The sequence below is a fragment of the Sceloporus occidentalis genome, unplaced genomic scaffold (assembly GCF_023333645.1).
Source record: "Sceloporus occidentalis isolate IW3139 unplaced genomic scaffold, rSceOcc1.0.p SCAF_1, whole genome shotgun sequence".
Taxonomy (NCBI): Eukaryota; Metazoa; Chordata; class Lepidosauria; order Squamata; family Phrynosomatidae; genus Sceloporus; species Sceloporus occidentalis.
Genome location: NW_028316981.1, coordinates 240,624,192 through 240,643,905, shown reverse-complemented (window position 1 = coordinate 240,643,905; position 19,714 = coordinate 240,624,192). Strand labels below are relative to the sequence as shown.

Below are 19,714 nucleotides of genomic sequence, written 5' to 3'. Positions count from 1 at the left end.
GTCGCTGTGCTTGTTGCAGTTATTCATAGTGCTAAATTGAGAAACTCATGCAGTTAAGGCTTATCTGAATATTACTATCTGAATATTTATGTTTGAGATTTATTTAAATTAAATCACAGATAGATTTTTATGAACTCAGACTAATCCTTTTAGAGTCTGTCTTTCTAAATCACTGGTGTGCTGTTTATGCCAAAAGTTATTGTACTGCAAAAGTGTGACAGTGCAGGAGCAACATCACTTTTAATACAAAATATTGATTATGCTTTCAGTAGGTAATACTTAAAGCCAACATGGCATAGTGGTTCGAGCATTGGAATATGAGTCTGGAGACCAGGGTTTGATTCCTGCTTAGCCACTGGTGACCTTGGACAACTCATGCTCTCAGCCTCAGGGGAAGGCAGTGGCAAACCTCCTCTGAACAAATCTTGCCAAGAAAAACCCATGATAGGTTTCCTCAAGGTCGCCATAAATCAGAAATGACTTGAAGGCACAGAACACACACACACATAATACTTGTTTTCTTGTGTGTCACATACTTGTCATGCTATTTAATTTCTCATGTATTCTAAAATGTCATATCTGTCTTTTCAGGACAGAACAGGGGAATGTTTGAAACGCACTGGGGCAAGTGTGGCCCTTACATCCATCAGTAATGTTACAGCATTCTTCATGGCTGCCTTGATTCCTATTCCTGCTCTACGAGCATTTTCCCTCCAAGTAAGTTCGTTAAGCTTCTTGTGATGCTATATACTATCATTATGCTGACAGTGTTCTGACTGTTTCATTTGAGAGCTGGTATGACCCAAGGCACTGTGCTCAGCTTGAGAGAACAGTGCAGAATTTCCTGGCGTCTGGTTGGTTGTTTTTGGACTGAGATGATCCACAAAAGTATGGGTACCCTGTTCAGTACCTAGTATCACATCAAAGGGCATATATTCTAGCACAAATTTAATTTCAGAAGTGGTTATTTCCAAAAACATGCTTGGTAGATATGTTGCCCTGCCCTTATTCTACAGTGCTTATCTTTAAAAAATGGGTATGTTTTAAAGAGAGGCAAAGTTGATGCAGGTCTTTAAAAACCTTGTTTTTGATTGCGAGTTGTTTGTTTGTTTTAGATTTGAAATACTGATTAAATTTTTGTAGTAGGAAAAAAATGAAGTACTTTTTAAAGACAAAATACAGGAGTCAAAGAGGAGCTTATTGGCTGCATTGCCTTGCGCATGTACATCTTTCCTCCTATATTAGGATTTATATGTTTTGACAATAAGGAAGGACAGTATTTCTTTGTGGTGGTGTTGAAGTAATGGTGAAATTTGTGAGACTAATAGTCTCGGGAACTGTAGGAGCACCAGGGTAGTAGAATTTCAGAGTTGTTTGTATACTTGTTTGTATATCAGTTGTATACAAGATATATAAATGAATAAATGTATTGCCCTTTGCTTACTTAGGCCTTTGGATGTTGTTTTTATACTGCTCTGATTATTGATGCTTCGTGGAAACTGACAACCAGATTCTTAGTGAGAGTTGTCCACAAGAAATAAATTTCTGTGTTAAGTTATGTAATTCCAGTTATAACCACAGTTATCTGTCTAGGTGCACAGTAGTAGAATCTCAACAAAAGATTGGAAGAAACCTTTTAAAATTAACTTAATCCCAATTGAAATCTGAAACCTGTAATGAAAATACAAATGAATTACAGTAAGCCTCTGTCTCGTGTTCAACACAGTTGTAAGGCTTAACCATAGTTAACACAAATAGTGGCTTGCAAAGTCACTTCAGATCATGGCTTTTCAGTTTTGGAGTGCAGGTAATTACTAATCATAGTTGAGAAGTAATAGTTAAACATGGTTTAAAGTGAGAAATTTACCTGCACATTAGCTGGATTTGGACAATCAAATATTGGTTTAATAATCTAAGATATGAGCAAGCTTTATGCACCTGTGCAGAAGCCCTGTGTTCCTTGCTGTGTATGAGTAAGGAAATAAGGCAGAAAGCCAAAGCTTTTCCCATTAAAACAAAAATGGAAATTATGGTTAATGGCTTTCAGAACATGGAATCATACCATTGGAAAGGACAATCTTATCCAATCCCCTACCATGCAAGAATTCCCAGCTAAAGCACTCCTAAGAGATGACAATCCAACCACTGTTTAAAGACTTCCAAAGAAGAAGAGTGCACTACCCTCCGAGGAAGTCTGTTCCATGTCAAACAGCTCTTAGAGTCAAAAGTTTTAGGTGGAATCCCTTGTAATTGAAATCCATTTGTTCATATTCTGGTTTTCCTTTAGCTGTTTAAAGATGGCTATCATGTCACCTTTGAGCCTTTTGTTCTCAAAGCTAAACTTCTGGCTCCCTAAGCTGTTCCTCATAGGGCCAGATTTTGGTCAAAGTTTCCAGACTTTTGATCACCTTGGTCGCCCTCTTCTGGACACATTCTAGCTTATCGATATCCTTCTTGAATTGTGGTGTCCATAAGTGGATATAGTATTCTAGATGAGGTCGGAACAAAGCAGAATAGAATGACGCTACTACTTCCCTCAATCTGGACACTATACTACTAGGTACAGCCTAGAATTGTATTTTCTTTTTTTTTTGGTATATCAGAGACAAAATAAAGTCAGTTGTAAGCCATAGCTTCGTATTTTGGTTTGTTTGGAAGTTCTAGTTAATTGTGACTATCTGGCTTGTTTACACTCACTAATGCAAATGAAGGAGTGAGGCAGATGTATGGAAGGAAAAGACGTTCATTCATATCTGAACTTACTGAATCTTGATTTGACTCTCTGTCTAAATATGGTCATTCTCTTGCCATAGGGCCAGAGTGTGGAATTGGTATAATATGGTATGATGTCAGACAACATGGATTTTTCTTAGCATCTAAAGCAACCCATTTCTTATGGATTCCTCTTCCCTGTCTTATTTTGTTAGCATGAATATTCCAAATGAATGAGTTATCATTTGCACAAATCAGAATTAATGTATGGCAGGAAAGGGAAATACTGTACATGGGCAGCATACACTACCACCTCACCCGCGCACCCTATTTTGGGGACTTCTTGAGTAGAGACATGAGTGCTCATGAATCTTGTTTTTATGCATGGAGTCCCACCCCCACTAGAGCAATTTGGTATTGTGGGTAGTATTGTAAATGCTACTTATTCATATATTGATAATATACCCATATGTTTGTTTCATATCCTATGTCTACCTTCCAAAGCATATACAGAGGAGGTTCTGTCACTGGATATGATGCTAGATATCACTAGGTGTGGCAGCTATCCATGACTTCATGAAGTGGCTTCCCTTAGCTTTTGATAAAATAGAACCTTTCTCCATGCATTGACTTTTGCATCTGGATTGCACAGGCAGTATCTCTTCAACAAAACCCTTGCAAGTGCTCTCTTTCTGTCTTTCTGTGGCTGTGTTGTATGGATGGTAGTTCTGTCTTAACATGGTATATTGGGGTGTGTGTGTGTGTGTGTGTGTGTGTGTGTGTGCACTTCTCATTTTTTTGCTTCATAGTTGAAATTTTGTTTTTTAAGAGAAAATTAGAAAGCACTGATAGATGCTGTTTCTGTAATGAAAAACTGTTTGAAGAGTTCTCTGGGAGGTTCTCCTTTGGAACAGCTCCAACACAGAGAGGATTTATAGCACACTTTGACCTTGGTAAAGACTTTAGTAACTGTACTTTCTCAGCAGTCATTTTTCTTCTCTTGTTGTCTGGTTCACCAACCATTTTTCACTCTACTTGACCCTTGAGCTAACTAGAGGAAACAAAAATTGCATTTCCCCCCTTAATACCTGTTGCAAGTATTGTGGTTTTTGGAAATTTGAGTGTAGCAGTTTGTAAGTAATGCCATGAAAAGGAGTAATTGTCCACAGCCTGAGGTCAAAATTTCCTTGTGATATTTTATCTTTTTGTTTTTGCCAGTTCTTGCCCAGATTCTGGAGACTACTAGCTAAAATAGAAAAGGCAGTCCTACTTGATTAGCTGTCCTATCTCAGGTTGCAGATGACCTGCAACACAGAGAAACTTCCTCAGCTATGGAATTTGCATATTGCCACAGCTATATGGCAAAATTTTAATGGATGCAACTATGTTTAAGGCTAAGTTCCCACCCTAGTTCTCATGATCTGGAGGAAATATTTCTTGCCCTATATGTTTATCCTTAAAATCTCTTCCTTTTTCAACCATACTGCCACACACATCACGAGCTGCTTTTTAAAGCCAAAAATTTGCGGTGTTGTTTCTTAGCAAGAGGGGTCCACTGTACACAATCATGTAATTCTTGAGAGTGTACAGTATGTTGTTGGGATCATAAACAGTATCTTTTTCTTGCGATATTGTTGACATCCTTACATTTTTACACTTCATATTTTTAAACAGCATATTGTTATGTTTTTGTTGAATAGGATCTTATTCTCTCCTTAAGGCTGTTGAATGTGTGCTTTTTAACCTTCCCTTTATCCCTTGAAATCACTCTTCTGCGTAACCAGTAATTCTTCAAAACAGGAGATGCATTCTTACTGAAATCTGTCATCCTAAAAGAAAGAAAGAAAGAAAGAAAGAAAGAAAGAAAGAAAGAAAGAAAGAAAGACAGTAAAACCTAATCAAACATCTTCCCAACAGAGATCTAATACAGCCTGGCTTTATAGCAGTGATGGGCAGCTTGTGGCTCCAATGAATGTTGTTGGACTGCAGTTCCCATCAGATCTAAGTGAGCATCGACAATTATGAGGGATGATGGGAATGCTAGTCCAACAACATTCTGGAGGGCCATAAGTTGCCACCTTCATCTATAAGAACAGCAATACCTTTTTTGCAGTTATTGTGCTTTACTTCCTATCTCAGTTGCTCCATCTTTTCATGCATCTGCTTGTAATTTTGTTCTTTTTCTTGTAAACGATAGCCACATTTTTGTGTACCACCCACGTTTGTCATGGCAGATCCTAATGCTATCTCACTTTTTAAACTCAAGATTTCTTTTTAAATGCAATTCATACTTCAGAGCTGGGAGCTGCTGCCCTGGAACCCAAGTAAAGAGACACTGTTTGGAGCACTGTGATCACATGCTGTGATACAAAACATGTCACCCTAATCACATTTTGTGTGACAGGTGTTATAGAATGCAAAGGGCTTGTATTTAGAACCTATAATTATTGAGCATGTTAGAAAAAGCAAAGGGTTGCAAAACCAAGTCTTTCCTAGTCAGCCGTGGATATATCTTTGATTTGTTTCTGTTAGCTTTGTCCAGGTTTAGCCAAATTCAGGTTATGCATTTAATTGGCCAACTGATTCTGAATGCTGCATTCAAGTTGCTTTTTGGGTGGTCTGTTTTTAGATGTGGATTTCCCCACATTTGCAGTCCATTTACCCCATCTTTGTTTCATTCAGATGTATTTAATAAAGAATTCCTATCTGACTTAATAACCTTCCACAGCCAAGTTAAGAAAGCGTTGCAATATATAACAGCATTCCTTTTCAGCAGTGTTTATTTCTGTTCATCCGCTAGCAGATGGACTTAACCAGAATATTGCTTTGACCCTTTCTCTATCTTTGTTCACTTTCCTCTAGACATTATAAGATAACAATCAAAGCGTCATTGGTTTTTGAGGCTCAGGTATCTGTAAAATAATCCAACTGTGCTTAGCAAGAATAAATGGCTTCCTGACAGGATGAAATCCCAACTTTCACTGTAGCATATCAGTGCTGCTTTCTGAACTTCTTTTGTTTCAGGCATGGTGGTACATTCTCCATATCACCGGGTTGTTGATTTAGTTCAGTTCAAATGATTGGCAAAGGAGGTGCTGATGTTTCAGATGTGAATGATGGATATTTCTGAAAACTTTCCATAGTTGTTCAGTAACATCCTTTTATTAATTTTTGTAGCTACGAATTTATTTCATGCATTTTTATCAGTCACCCTTTTCCTCAGCACCCATAAAGTGAAATGCTTCCTCTTGGAACTCTTTTAACACCTTGTCAGATTAGACTGAACAACTCCAGATCCATGTAACATAATACTCCTAAAATGAATCTGGACAAAATCAGTTGTGAATATCGGCACACACATTATTTGTGAATGTTTTCAAGAATAACATTTTATATTGCTCTTTTGTCAAGAGGGGAAATACAGCTAAAAATGAAAGAAGAGGGCTGAAAGAGGGACCTGCTGGCTGTTTAAAAACAGCAACAACATATCAGATCTAGCTAAATTTATGAGCTATGTTCAGTCTGGAAACAAGCGGGGATGTAGAATATCATATACCTTAATCTAGGACTGAATTTGGTTCTTAGCCTGTAAAGAAGTGGTAAATATGTCTCAAGGCAAAAATAAGACTGGGTTTGTACCAGCATCTTATGTAAAAATTAACATTTACTGCAATTTATTTCTAGCAGAGTAGTGTTTTCATATCTAGCAGGGCTGACAATATCATTAGGTAGAGGCAGACAGCTGCTTAAGGCAGCATGCTTTGTTAGTTATTTGCTTTGAGTATTGTTTTATCTTTTCCTGCCCAGGTACTAATGGGATATTTTGCCAGACGACAGATACTGTTTGCTTTCCTGTCCCGGACAATAAAATGTCTTGGGGCAGTCCTGGAAACATATCTAGGGGGAGACATATTGGCCAAACAGTACAGTGACTTCCAGAATGCACAAAACAGCAATACCTTTATGAGGCCAACCAAAATGCACAAAATTCATGATGCAAGTTTTCAAAGCTCCACTGATGACTTCATCATGCAAAGGTGTTAAAAATCATACAGAAGAAAGGGGGGAAATGAAGACGTTGTAGTCACAAAGCTACATTTTGTCACAATGTTGTTGTTGTTGTTTTCGGTTAAGATGGTACAGAGGGATATCCATATTGGCAAAAGCCACTCCTCCTTTTTGGCCATGTGGGCTCTGGGAAATAAAGAGTCATAAAGTCTGGGTTGTATTTAAAATACAATACAAACAGTTTAGAGCCTGCTTAAACAATACTCTCTGTCTACAACTAATGTCCTGTTTAAAAGATAAACTACAATGATCCATGCATAAACATAATTCAGATCTCCAGGTTCTGTTAGGCTGGAATAGCTCTCCTTCTTCCCCTCTTCAGAAAGTCCACATCCTATTTGGAAGATACTCTTCCTTTACTCTTTTCTACACATGGTGACTTTGGGAATATAGGAGTCCTGCTCAGCCTATTTTTCTCCATACTTCAATCCACACCATCTCCAGACAGTGTGGCCAGTGGTCAGGAATGTTGGAAGTTGTAGTCCAAAACATGTAGAAGACACCAGGTCGGTATGACTTGCATACAGAATATAATGACATCTGAAGTGGGAGATACTCCATTTATTTGAGTGTGTGATCTCCCTGCTCCAAGACTTTAGACTGTGGGTGAGATCCCATGTTCAGGTCATCATAGTATCTCTTGCTTCAAACACTGAATTTTGAGACTATTTCCCGGTTTCATCATTTCTAGAGGTAGTGTGTGGAGGGAGGAAATTTACCAGAAAGGCTTCCTGCCAGCATAATAATCAGGTTTCTTAGCACACACTTCTCATGATCAATTCCCACCACCGCTCTTTTCTGCTTGAGCTGGCTAGCAAAGATGTATGGTGTGTCTCTTTCCTGTAGTGAAAGTCTTTGTGGAAACCTAAACAACTGTTTTTCTCATTGAAGAGAAATGGAGGCAGGCTCAACTGCCTGCTTTCCTCAGCCAGAATCAAAGTTCACAGGTAAATACAGAATTTCTCATAGTTCACTTACTTAATGAAGCCTTTAAGAAATATGTGCACTTAGTGGGAGAAATCATACAGGCTGTTAAGATGCATTTATTATCTTACTCCCAGCTTAAATTACAATATCTAAATCTCTTGTCTACACCCAGCTCCTTAAGCTTTCCTTGTTCCTTGTCATAAAGTTTTTAAATTTACTCGTAAAGTCTAAGGGAGGGGTGAGAGGGGATAAAAATACAACACTTGAATGCCATTAGAAGGGAGTTGCAGAGAGATAGCAGTAAGGGAAAGGGCTGCCTGGCAGGCTTCCTCATCTGCTCATCATCTCTGGCTATACAATACACCCGCTCTCCTTGGGTGGTCTGCGAGGAATGGCAAATAGCAGCGCATACCTTGGGCAGGGCCCCAGCCTACTAGGCTTTCTCCCTCAGTGACTCCAGCACAGACTTCCATTCTTTTACTTCACTTAACGCACACAGCCAGAGCAATAGCAGCACCAGCTGCCCACCACATACTGAAGCAGTGAATGCCTGAAAGGTTCATTCTGTTTGTTTGTTTGTTTTACTTAGTTCCATTTATGAGTGAAGGATACACACAAGACTTCTGTACAAAATTTTCTCAATGTTTGTGTGTGTGTGTGTGTGTGTGTGTGTGTGTGTGTGTGTGTGTGTGCATGCACATGCACGCACGCCTGTGCATGTTGGTGCTTTCAAGTAAATCAATCTCTTTCTTCCTGTGCTGCCAGCTAGGCCACAACTCTTATACACAGCTGTGGATTAAGGCCACAGCCTTCACTAGCTTTGTTGAGCTTTCTCTGATGGTGGGTATTTGAGGCCCTCAAACCACCCTCTTTTCTTTCTGTAGGAAGGAAAGAAAACATAAGGAGGCTTTCCTATCACCAGCAACACCAGTGAATAGTTTTTCACCAGGCTCAGCTCAGCTTCCCTACCAATCCATATTTACCCATTCCTGTAAAAAAAAAAGTGTTATAGTTATATGAGGAATTCTCACTATTTTCAGGGAAACTACCAGTAAAAGAAAGCTGTAGTGGATTTCAGGTCTTAGTAACAAAACATAGTATTCAGCTTGCCCATAGAGCATTAAACATGATAAAACAGAATTATAAAGATGATGTGGGAATTTGAGATAACTGCTCATTTAAAAACTGTAACATAGAACTTTATCGCGCCGGGTTCTTGGCCCGGCCCGGCAGGAAACGGAACGAGTGGGGGATGGATTTTACCGCATGCACCCATCCCTCACTCGTTCCATTCCCCCTCTCTTCCCTTCTCATTCCATTCCAGAGGGAACGCTTTTTGAGAACTGTTCAGAACCGTTCTCAAAAATTTCCCCCTCTGGAACGGATTAAGAATGGAAGAGAGGAGGAACGGAACGAATGAGGGACGGGTGCGTGCAGTAAAATCCGTCCCCCACTCATTCTACACTCGTCCCTGCTCCTTCCGTTCCGTCCTCAGAACGGAACGGAAGGACGCAGAGCGATAATCTTCATAGAGGGCCAGTTCTAGGTTTGAGAGGCTCTTGGCAAAATCTAGTGGCCCTCATCCTTGTGGGTGAGCCCTTGTGGATTTCCATGGCAGCTAGAAAAAAATTATATAAATGACAGGTGAGCTGCTGTGGGCCACCATTTTTTTTCTCATGATGCCCCAAAGCAAAAGATTGTCAGAAATTTAAATAGTGCCTTCCAGATCCAACAACCCAGAACTCATCAAAGGCTTGAGGAAAGGGGAAAAAATAGAGGGAGACTAGGGATGGTGTCCATATTGAATCTTGCTGCAGCTCTGACAGCTGCCTAAGGATGCTACGTGCAGACACCCATCCTGCCAACATATTTACACACACAGTGAGCCACATCGTAAAAGAATGGCCAAATGCAATAAATGAACAGCCCGGTCTATTGTTTTCTGAACATAAAACTTGTTATGGCCAGAGATACGTTTCCATCACCAGTGGGCATTTGTTGGGGTTAGGTTATATATAGGTTATCCACAGGATAATAATAAATAATAAAATAAAAATTTTATTTGTATACCGCCCTTCTTCCAATCAGGGCGGTGAACAGCATCTATCAAAGACAATATAACACAATGCAAATATTCAACACAATAGATTACAATTAAAACCACAGTTAAAACCAATTCTGGCCAGCATAACTACTGCTGTCGGAGGGGGGAGACTAGCTGGGGCCTGCATCTGGGAATGCACGCTTAAACAAGAAGGTTTTTAATTCCTTCTTGAAATGGGTTAGGGAGGTGGCCGAGCGGAGCTCTCCGGGCAGCGAGTTCCAGAGGGTCGGGGCCAAGATGGTAAAGGTCCTCCTGGCTGTGGAGGCCAATCTAGCTCCAGGGGCCCTCAGTAGTTGCTGCCCAGAAGTTCTGAGTGTGCGGGGCGGATTGTATGGGGAGAGGCGGTCCTCTAGGTATCCTGGGCCCAAGCCATTTAGGGCTTTATAGGTTATAACCAACACCTTGTATTGCGCCCGGAAGCGAATAGGCAGCCAGTGCAGATCTTTAAGCACTGGTGTTATATGGCTGGTCCTGGATATGCCAGTGACCAGTCTGGCTGCCATGTTTTGTACCAATTGTAGCTTCCGGGTTTGGTACAAGGGTTGCCCCATGTAGAGCGCATTGCAGAAATCCAATCGAGAGGTTACCAGAGCATGTACTACCGTTTCAAGGTCCCTCTGGCCCATGTAGGGACGCAGCTGGCGTATCAGCCGAAGCTGGTAACAGGTGCTCCTGACCGTCGCATCCACCTGAGGTGTAAGGTGAAGCGACGAGTCAAGGAGCACCCCCAGACTGCGTACAGAGTCCTTCACGGGAAGCGTGATCCCGTTCAGGACTGGTGGAACCACCGCCATCCCTGGACCAGGAGAACCTATCACGAGTACCTCCATTTTCTCTGGATTCAGACTGAGTCGGTTTTCCCTCATCCAGCCCAGGATAGCTGAGTATTACTTGCAGAGCTGTACAATTGGAAGGGATCTTGGAAGTGATCCATCCTAGCTGTTTTCCTCTTAGATATGACCTCTAAGGCAACTGGCACAGACTTCAAGGAAAGAGATATTACAATTTTTTATAGCTGATCATTTCAGAAGCTAAACCATCTTTGAAGCTAGGGTTAAGTATTTTTCTTAATGATTAACATGAACACACCTTTTCTAGTCTTCAACACTTATTTTTTGGGACAACAGCAGCCATCCTGACAAGGAAGTTCTAGGAGAAAAAAAGAAGAGAATGCCAAGCATTGGTATTAAGCATTTCTCTGCGATATATCTTCACCTGTTTTGGAAAAATCTATTATAAGGCTGCAAAGCCAGTGTGATGTAGTAATTTGAGCTAGGACACTGGGAGATCAGGGTTTGAATTCCTACTCAGCCGTGGAAATCCACTGGTGACCATGGGCAAGTAACAGTCTCAGCCTCAGAGGATGGCAAAGGCAAATATCTTCTGAACAAATTCTACCAAGCAAACCCTGTGATATGTTCATCTTAGGGTCGCCATAAGTCAGAAATGACTTGAAAGCACACAACAACAATAGCAACAATTTAGTAGTTGCTTCATGGTTTGAACAGCATGTAAATCAATCCAAAGCATTTGCACTCCATAGCTGTTGTTTGCCCATGTGAACAATATAACACCTGTTCTACAAGATCTACATTGGCTGCCCATTCGCTTCCGGGCGCAATACAAGGTGTTGGTTATTACCTATAAAGCCCTAAATGGCTTGGGCCCAGGGTACTTGGAGGACCGCCTCTCCCCATATAATCCGCCCCGCGCTCTCAGGTCGGCCAGGAAGCAACTGTTGAGGGTTCCAGATACGAAATATTCTGTGACTGCACAGAGGGCGTTTTCTAGCTCAGCCCCACAGCTTTGGAACTCTCTTCCCGGTGAGCTCCGCTCGGTTACCTCCCTTGACTTATTTAGGAAGAGGTTAAAAACCTTCCTCTTCCAACAGGCTTTCCCCCAGACAATGAAATACCTGCTTTCTCCCCGCTGTACCGTTGCACCTGCACTTTAGGCTAGCTATTGTTGTGATTTTAATCTGTAAGTTTCTATCATGTTTTTAATTGTATTACTGTATTGTTCGGGTTTTTATATGATACTGTTTGTAAAATCATACATCACTGTACTTCTGTGTAACCTGCTTTGATCTATTAAGGAAAAGCGGGCTATAAATAAACAGTTTATTATTTATTATGTGGGAAAACTTACAAGTGCCATGTTACTGGAGACTAAAACTATTAATAACTCATAGCTATGATAACTATGGCTGCATCTGCATTGCAGAAATTGTAGTTTGTTGTGACACCAGAGTTCTCTGACAGAGAAGGCTAAATAGTTCCCAGAATTCCATAGCATTGAGCCATGGCAGTTAAAGTGGTATCAACCTGAATTATTTCTGCAGTACAAATGTAGCCTATATATTATCTTCACTATCATAGGCAGTATCAAAGAATCGTAGCGTTGGAAGAGACCACAAGGGCCATCCAGTCCAACCCCCTGCCATGCAGGAAGACACAGTCAAAGCACCCTCAACAGATGGCCATCCAGCCTCTATTTAAAAACCTCCAAAGAAGGAGACTCCACCACTTTCCAAGGGAGCGTGTCCCACTGTCGAACAATTCTTACTGTCAGGAGGTTCTTCCTAATGTTGAAGTGGAATCTCTTTTCCTGAGTTTGCATCCATTGCTCCAGGTCCTATTCTGTGGAGCTACAGCAAACAAACTTGTTCCATCTTCAGTAAGACATCCTTCTAAATACTTAAACAGAGCTATCATAACACCTCTTAACTTTCTCTTCTCTAGGCTAAACATGCCCAGCTCCTCCTGATAAGGCATGGTTTCGAGACCTTTCACCATTTTGGTTGTCCTCTGGACATGCTCCAGCTTCTCAGTATGCAATGGCTGGCTAATCTAAGGAGAGAATGCTGGTGTATTTTCTTATTTGGTTTGGTTCAGGTGGGTTTCCTAGGAAAAGTAAAAACTACTAAGTGAGAAGGCACAATCAGACCTTAGAGAAGTTACATTTTTGACTAAAGCTCCTAGAATCACTTGGTTAGCATGGGATTCTGGGAGCTGTAGTTGAAAAAGAGTTAATATTTGAAGCTGTGAATGAGCAATTACCTTTGAGGACTACAGAGACAATCAATAGAATGTTTTTTTGTCTTTCAGTAGTTTAATACTGGAATGAAACTAGGATTTGAAAAGAAATCTAAATTCATAAAATTACAAAACTGTTTTGGTGCTATTTAAAAATGGGTTTAAGATGGGGGCTTTCTATCTCAGTGATGAAATATTAAATAGAATAATGCATCAAAATACATCAGACTTGGACATACTTTCTTACATCACATTTTGATGAAACATACACTGTTTTGGATTCAAAGTCATACTAAGGCTGAAGGATTCTGATAGTGGTTCCTTGCTGCTTTAGGCATTTCCTGTTGAGCTAGTCATAAAGGTAGCTAAAGAACTACCAAAGGGTCTGATGGCAGATGAGATTGCTGTGAAACGATGGAATAGATGCTGGAGAATTTTGGGGAGAACCTTCTGTAAAATATAAGGATCGTGAATTTGGCAACATTACTTTTTGGACTACAACTTCCAGAAACTGACAGCTTAGGAAGGGCATGAGCCCTGCTGGCTAGAATATTTTTGGAGCTGTAATCTAAATGATCACTTTTCCATGTTGTGCAAGGGCCCTACTGGGTGGCTGAGAGCTGGCACTAATTGACCTTTCTGGACACTTTCTCTCCTGCTCTTTTTTAACTGCACGTTTCTGTCACTATCAGCCCTGCTAAAATAGCAATTTGTTTTTCTGACAAGAGCCTGTCCTTTCTACCAAAGATCAAAAGGGGAGTCTGAGGTCCTGACTATGAACTCACATACCTTTGGGGAGAAGGGGTTATAAATCATGGGTTGGTTAGATCAGGAGATCTCTTTCCTGAATGCCTAAAACAATGGTTAATTGGGTTTACAAGGACAGTTTCCATCAGTGGACATCTTTCCAGCTATGTTGCTCAGTGGTGTCTCTTGACCTTTTAGCTCACTCATTTTTAAAAGCTATACTTACGCTAAATTAATAAAGAAATAGTTTTGTGTCCTCCTTCATAATCTTGCAAAGTTGATCTTTTGTTTTCCTTATTTTACTGATAAGTAATAGAGGTTGGGATGGAGTGACCACAAAAGCCATATCCAATTTAATATAACAAAAACTAATTATATAGTAAACTTCTGACAATGAAATAAGAATGCAAAGATACTCCTTTCATTCTTTTCAACAAAACCCTGACCGTGAATGAGCCAACATAAGCATGTAAGACTGCCAAATGAAAAAAGATCTGGTTTTGTACTTGTTTGTTTTCAGATATAGAAACCTCATTGTGTTAAATGCATTACACTTGCTTATGTTTTCTCTCTTTCCTTCTGTTTGGTTATTTAGGCTGCTGTAGTAGTGGTGTTCAACTTTGCCATGGTTCTATTAATTTTTCCTGCTATTTTGAGTATGGATTTGTATCGTCGTGAAGACCGGAGACTGGATATATTCTGCTGTTTTACAAGGTGAGGCTGTAGTATTGCTGCATAGACTACATCCTTTCAAGTTAATATTTTGACACTAATTACATACATGCTTCACATTTTTAGGGTGGAACTATAGGTGTCTCCACACTACACAGTTAGAGTAGTTCAATAGCACTTCAACTGTCATAGTTCCATCCTAAGGAAGTCTAGGATCTATATTTCTGGATAGTATACAAGAGAACTCTCTAGAAGGCTCTCTCTAATCTACCAACCCCAATATTCCTTAGAATAAAGCCATGATGGTTAAAGCGGTATGAAACTGATATACCATTGTAGTGTGGGTGCACTTTATGCTGCCATTTCCAAAACAGGTGCATGGAGAGCTAGATGTCTATAGTCTGGGAGTTGAGTGGGAAGCACAGCAGTCCTGGGCCTCCAGTGTTCATGCTTTCCCATTGTGGGAAAGTGTGAAGTTACTTAATGGATAGAAAGGATAGGGATGCAGGTCATTAGATAACATCATTCTCATGTGTAAGAACACAATATTTCAAAAGTATTCTGCCTGCTGAATGAGATTCTGAAATTTTCTGTGCATTTTTTCAGTGACTTTTCTCAGTCAAGACTTCAGTGAAAAATTTGTTTGAACAAAAAACATGCCCCTCTCCAAAAAAACCTAGTGTTTTGCACAAAAACAGTGCATTTCGTACAAAATACACATTTTTCCTTGCAAAGGGGCTTTCTCAAAGAAGTCCTGAAGTGTGAAAAATCTTTTGATAGTTGACCATTTTCTCAATGGAGAGTCTTGATGTGACAAGACACCATTTCTCAATTGAGTACAAGAAAATTATTGAGTATTCTTTACATCCATAGGAAATCAGAGATCACCATTCTTACTGATTAGAGCAACTGTTAGGGAATTTTTAAAAGCAGCCATGACACAGTAAGTGGTTGTAGCATTCCATCTTTACTGTAATCAGGGCATTGTGCTATTAACTGCAATCTTTCTACATGAATGGTTTCAGTTGCCAAGATTTGTTTAATGGCAACACAAATGGGCCAATCTAGCATTTGCATTGGCCTGTTATTTTGCTTTCAGTTAGTGCTTCAAATTGTAATTTCTTGCATATTTACAGTTAAACAAGGCAGCCTCCCAATGCTGCTACCGAAATCTTGCTTTAGAAAATGAAACTAGTAAAGTTGCTGGCTTTAAACCATTAATCAATGCAGTTAATCAAGTAGAGGATTAATATGATTAAAATGTTGCTCCTAATAAAACTGTGAAGATGATAAAAAGAAGCATCCTGAGATTTGGAACTATTCAAGGATGAGCAAGATATACGGATATGCTAGTAGCACATTTATTGGGGAGCATGTGTGAGTTTGGGATGAATGGGAAATTCATAAATGTTTTTTGCTTCCGGCTTGTATTTTCTGTGTGGAGAAAGACAGGAGATAAAACAAATAAATAAATTTCTATGCAAGGTTAGCATATGTTTTTCAGCATAACACTACATGAAATTAAGAACAACTTTTGGAGGAAATCCAGAAATTGCCTGACAAAATGTGGTGGGGAAAAACAAGGATGGGGATAGATGGATCTCCTTTTAGAGAGAGAACTGCAGATGTTGGGTGCTAGCACTGATGTGTATCTATTCTGGAGGTGCACAAACAGGATCATATAGGAAGGAGATGATTCTTGTTCCAAGATGGAAAAGGGTAGGGATGGGAAACATTTTGTCTATAAAGGACCATACACCTAAGATAGGCTGAGCAAGGTGCATCACATTGCCTGCATCCAGCCCTCAGGGCTCCTAGAGGTTAAACAAGATGGGGGGATTTGCCCCCAAGATACCCTCAGGGGAGACATTTTGGCCACATTTTTGCCCCTTCAGTCATTTTAGAGGCTTTTTTTTTTTTTTTCAGAAATAAAAAATGACTTCTGGTCAGTTCCAGATGTTAAAAATGCCTCCCCTAAAAGATCTCAGGGGTGGTGGTGGGTAAAAACAAGGCAAAAATGCTCTCACAGCCCCTAAAAAACATTTGGCAGCAAAAGTGTTTTTGAAAAAATCTTTTTGAAGAGGAGGTGTGGCGCTCCAAGGAAAGTGGCTAATGTGGCCCCTTAACCTCCCATAGGACCCTATGCTTGACCAAAGGAAAAAGTACATTGCAATAAGTGGAACAAATGACATAAGTGGCTAGTCTCTGTGCCAGCCCTTTTTCAATCTCTTTGTCTCAATCTCTCTCATACACTTGCACTTTCATTCACTCTTACCTTCCTCTCATCTTTCTATCCACTGTTGTTTCTGTGAATGGTGGAACTGATTGCATAGGCATCTCATCCTCTGACCATTTTGGCTTTCCCCCTATTTTCTTCCTGCACAGAAGGCTGAAAAAAATTCTTGTAGGGCCCTTCCCTTTCCCTACTTTCCTGTCACTCAGTTTTGGCTCTTCCCCCACTTTTCTTGTTTCTCTCTTCTCTCACCATCTTTCATCTTTGGGCTCTCAACACCATTTCACTGAAATGCTCACTCTATAGCAGCCGGAAACATAAAACATATGAATTTTATTTAAACCAAATTGGTTCAAAGCCACATAGTCAGTTAATTAAATTTTTTGAACAGCTAAAGGCACTAAAATGCATCACAGTTGATGGCAGAGGGGGCAGCTGTTGATCTTGCACTGGCAAAACCATCTCAAAGTATTCTTTGCGTAAGAAAACCCTCTGAAATCCATGGGATTGACACAAGTCAAAAGGCAACCTGAAGGCATGTTCCATTGTATTTGTAATATTAAGTAAGATACCTGTTTTCCTGTGCCTTGTGAAGTATCAAACATTTTGATGATATTTTATGAATCAGTAAATCATTAACAATAATGTACCATGGTTATTCTGGTTACAGTGAGAAGCAATAACATCCCCATTTTGTCCTCTTTCAGCCCTTGTGTCAGCAGAGTAATTCAGATTGCACCACAAGCATATACAGAGGCTGGTGACAACGTACGCTACAGCCCTCCACCTCCCTATAGCAGCCACAGTTTTGCACATGAAACTCAGATCACAATGCAGTCCACAGTCCAGTTGCGCACTGAATATGACCCTCATACCCAGGTTTATTATACCACAGCAGAACCTCGTTCAGAAATTTCGGTACAGCCGGTCACAGTAACACAAGATAACCTCAACTGCCAAAGCCCAGAAAGCACAAGTTCAACACGGGATCTCCTTTCCCAGTACTCAGAATCTACTCTGCATTGTCTTGAGCCACCTTGTACTAAATGGACACTCTCCTCCTTTGCTGAAAAGCAATATGCACCATTCCTGTTAAATCCAAAAGCAAAGGTAACATTTGTTTGTTTTTCAATAGGAACACTGTATGTTATTTGTAGGTAGGTTGATGAGCCACCATTCCTACCCCATTGAGTTGTAGGCCTGTGTTGATCATCCAGGACGCAGGTGGGGGTATCTGGATTTATGATTTTGTGCATAGATTCTCCAATAAAGGCTCAGTTCCTGATTGGTTCTGGGAACATCTCCTGCATTAGCCTTCTGGGGAGTTAAAATGTTGATGGGAGGCCTTGCTTCATTATGGTATTGTAGTATTTTGATTAATTTTGCTGCATTTTTGGATTTATCATTTTATTGCTTTTAGTTAGTTATATACATAATAACTTCCTTCATCTTTGTATGTCATTTAATATGTATACTATTTTGGAGTTTTCATTAACATTCTAAAACAGAATAAAACAGAAACACTTTAAAATATATTGTAAGAATAAAAAATATGAATAATTCCACCAAAGGGTTGGGTATTGTTAACCTGCTCCTTTTCCTGTTCTTATTTCTAATTCCTTCTCTTAACTATTCTTCCTAAACAATAGGTTATGTGAGGCTATACAGCTGTCTGTTTAGGACCTACAATCTTTATTCTTTTCATTATACTGGCATTTCTGCATGCTCAGCTGGGACCAGGCTGGTAAATGATGATTGTCTAAATCTGTCTGAATCTGTTCTCCAACTATAGTTGGCAACCCAAATTAGAGTAGACCCAATCAACCATTGAATGATGAGTCAATGTGTAAATTAAATGGATTTGTTCTAGCAAGGACTAAAATAGAAAGTAGGCCCAAATGCCAGTATAATGAGAAGAATAGAGATTCTAGGTCCTAAACATACAGCTGTATAGCCTTATATAACCTATTATCAAGGATGAATAGTTAGAGAAGTTAGATCTGTTTGCTGTGAGCGTGCTGTGAAAATGTGTGTGTATGTACCTTCAAGTCACCTGTCAAATTATGGTGACCCCATGAATTTCATTGGGATTTCTTAGGTAAGGAATAATCTTACCTAAGAGGTGGTTTTGCCAGTTTCTTTCTCTGAAATATAATCTACAGTCCCTAGTATTCATTGGCAGTCTCCCATCCCAGTACTAACCTAAGCCTCCAAGATCAGACAGAATCTGGAGCCTTTAGGGTATTTAGGCCATATCTGCCATAGCTGGAGATAAATAGAAGTTGAGCCCTGGTAGCGCAGTGGTTAAATGCCAGTACTGCAGCCAAAACATTGTAAATTCAATCCTGCATTGTTCCAGGTTGACCCAGCCTTCCATACTTTCGTAGGTTGGTAAAACCAACTTGTTGGGGACAATTGGCTCCCTGGTTAGGGAGTGCCTAGCACTATAAAGCAGTATAAAAGTATAAGTGCTATTACTATTACTATTGACTTTTGATTTAGTTTATTTAATGAAATTTTAGTAAGCTTCTTTAAGAAAATAGAAATGACTAGAATCCTATTGGTGTAGTACACTAGTGTAAAAATTATTGTGTAAATGACTGTGGTTTCTTAGAGGTACTGCAAGTGCTGTTCTCCACTGCAGCCAGTCATTGCACAAGCATACACACAACTTTCCTTTTGACTTGGTGAGCAGCAAGGTGTTCAACAGTTGTACAGTGGATAAGCTCAAGGCCTTGGTATCTGTTGTTGCACAATCACTTCAGACACTATGAGATCCAGGATGACTATGCTGGTATGCAGCATACTTTACAGTAAAAGTGTAGGATCTTGGCCATAGTGTCCTGAAATGCCAGGCCTTTAAAAAAAGTCAGATTTAATACAGTTTCTCCATTTGCTAATATAATATAAAACATGCCTTACACAGACTTGAAAATGAACAACTGTAATGAGTCCCTTACATGGGTGTGTGCATGTCAATTATATGATGTTATGTTGATGAAACAGCTATGTCCCAAACTTAGTTATAGCTTCAGTTGTTTGGCAAACAAAAATTCCAAACCATGGAATGAGGGTGGTGAGTGGTAGGAACCAGTACAAACAAATTAGGCTGAAGCATTGCCAAATATGTTTTCCCCCCCTTGTCTTGGTACTCAACTCAGACTTTTGAGACAACCAACCACATTGACTTGGTATGTTATGTAACAAACCAGTTAT

General features: G+C 39.9%; 1 protein-coding gene across 1 annotated transcript in view; it reads left to right on the top strand.

Annotated features, from left to right (window-relative positions):
* PTCH1 (patched 1) overlaps positions 1-19,714 on the top strand; it is a 116,292-nt gene that overhangs the window by 56,732 nt on the left and 39,846 nt on the right. Inside the window, exons 12-14 of the mRNA XM_089490909.1 lie at positions 592-717; positions 14,189-14,307; positions 17,206-17,608. Coding sequence (XP_089347035.1) covers positions 592-717; positions 14,189-14,307; positions 17,206-17,608 — 648 coding nt within the window. The remainder of the gene's footprint in view (positions 1-591; positions 718-14,188; positions 14,308-17,205; positions 17,609-19,714) is intronic.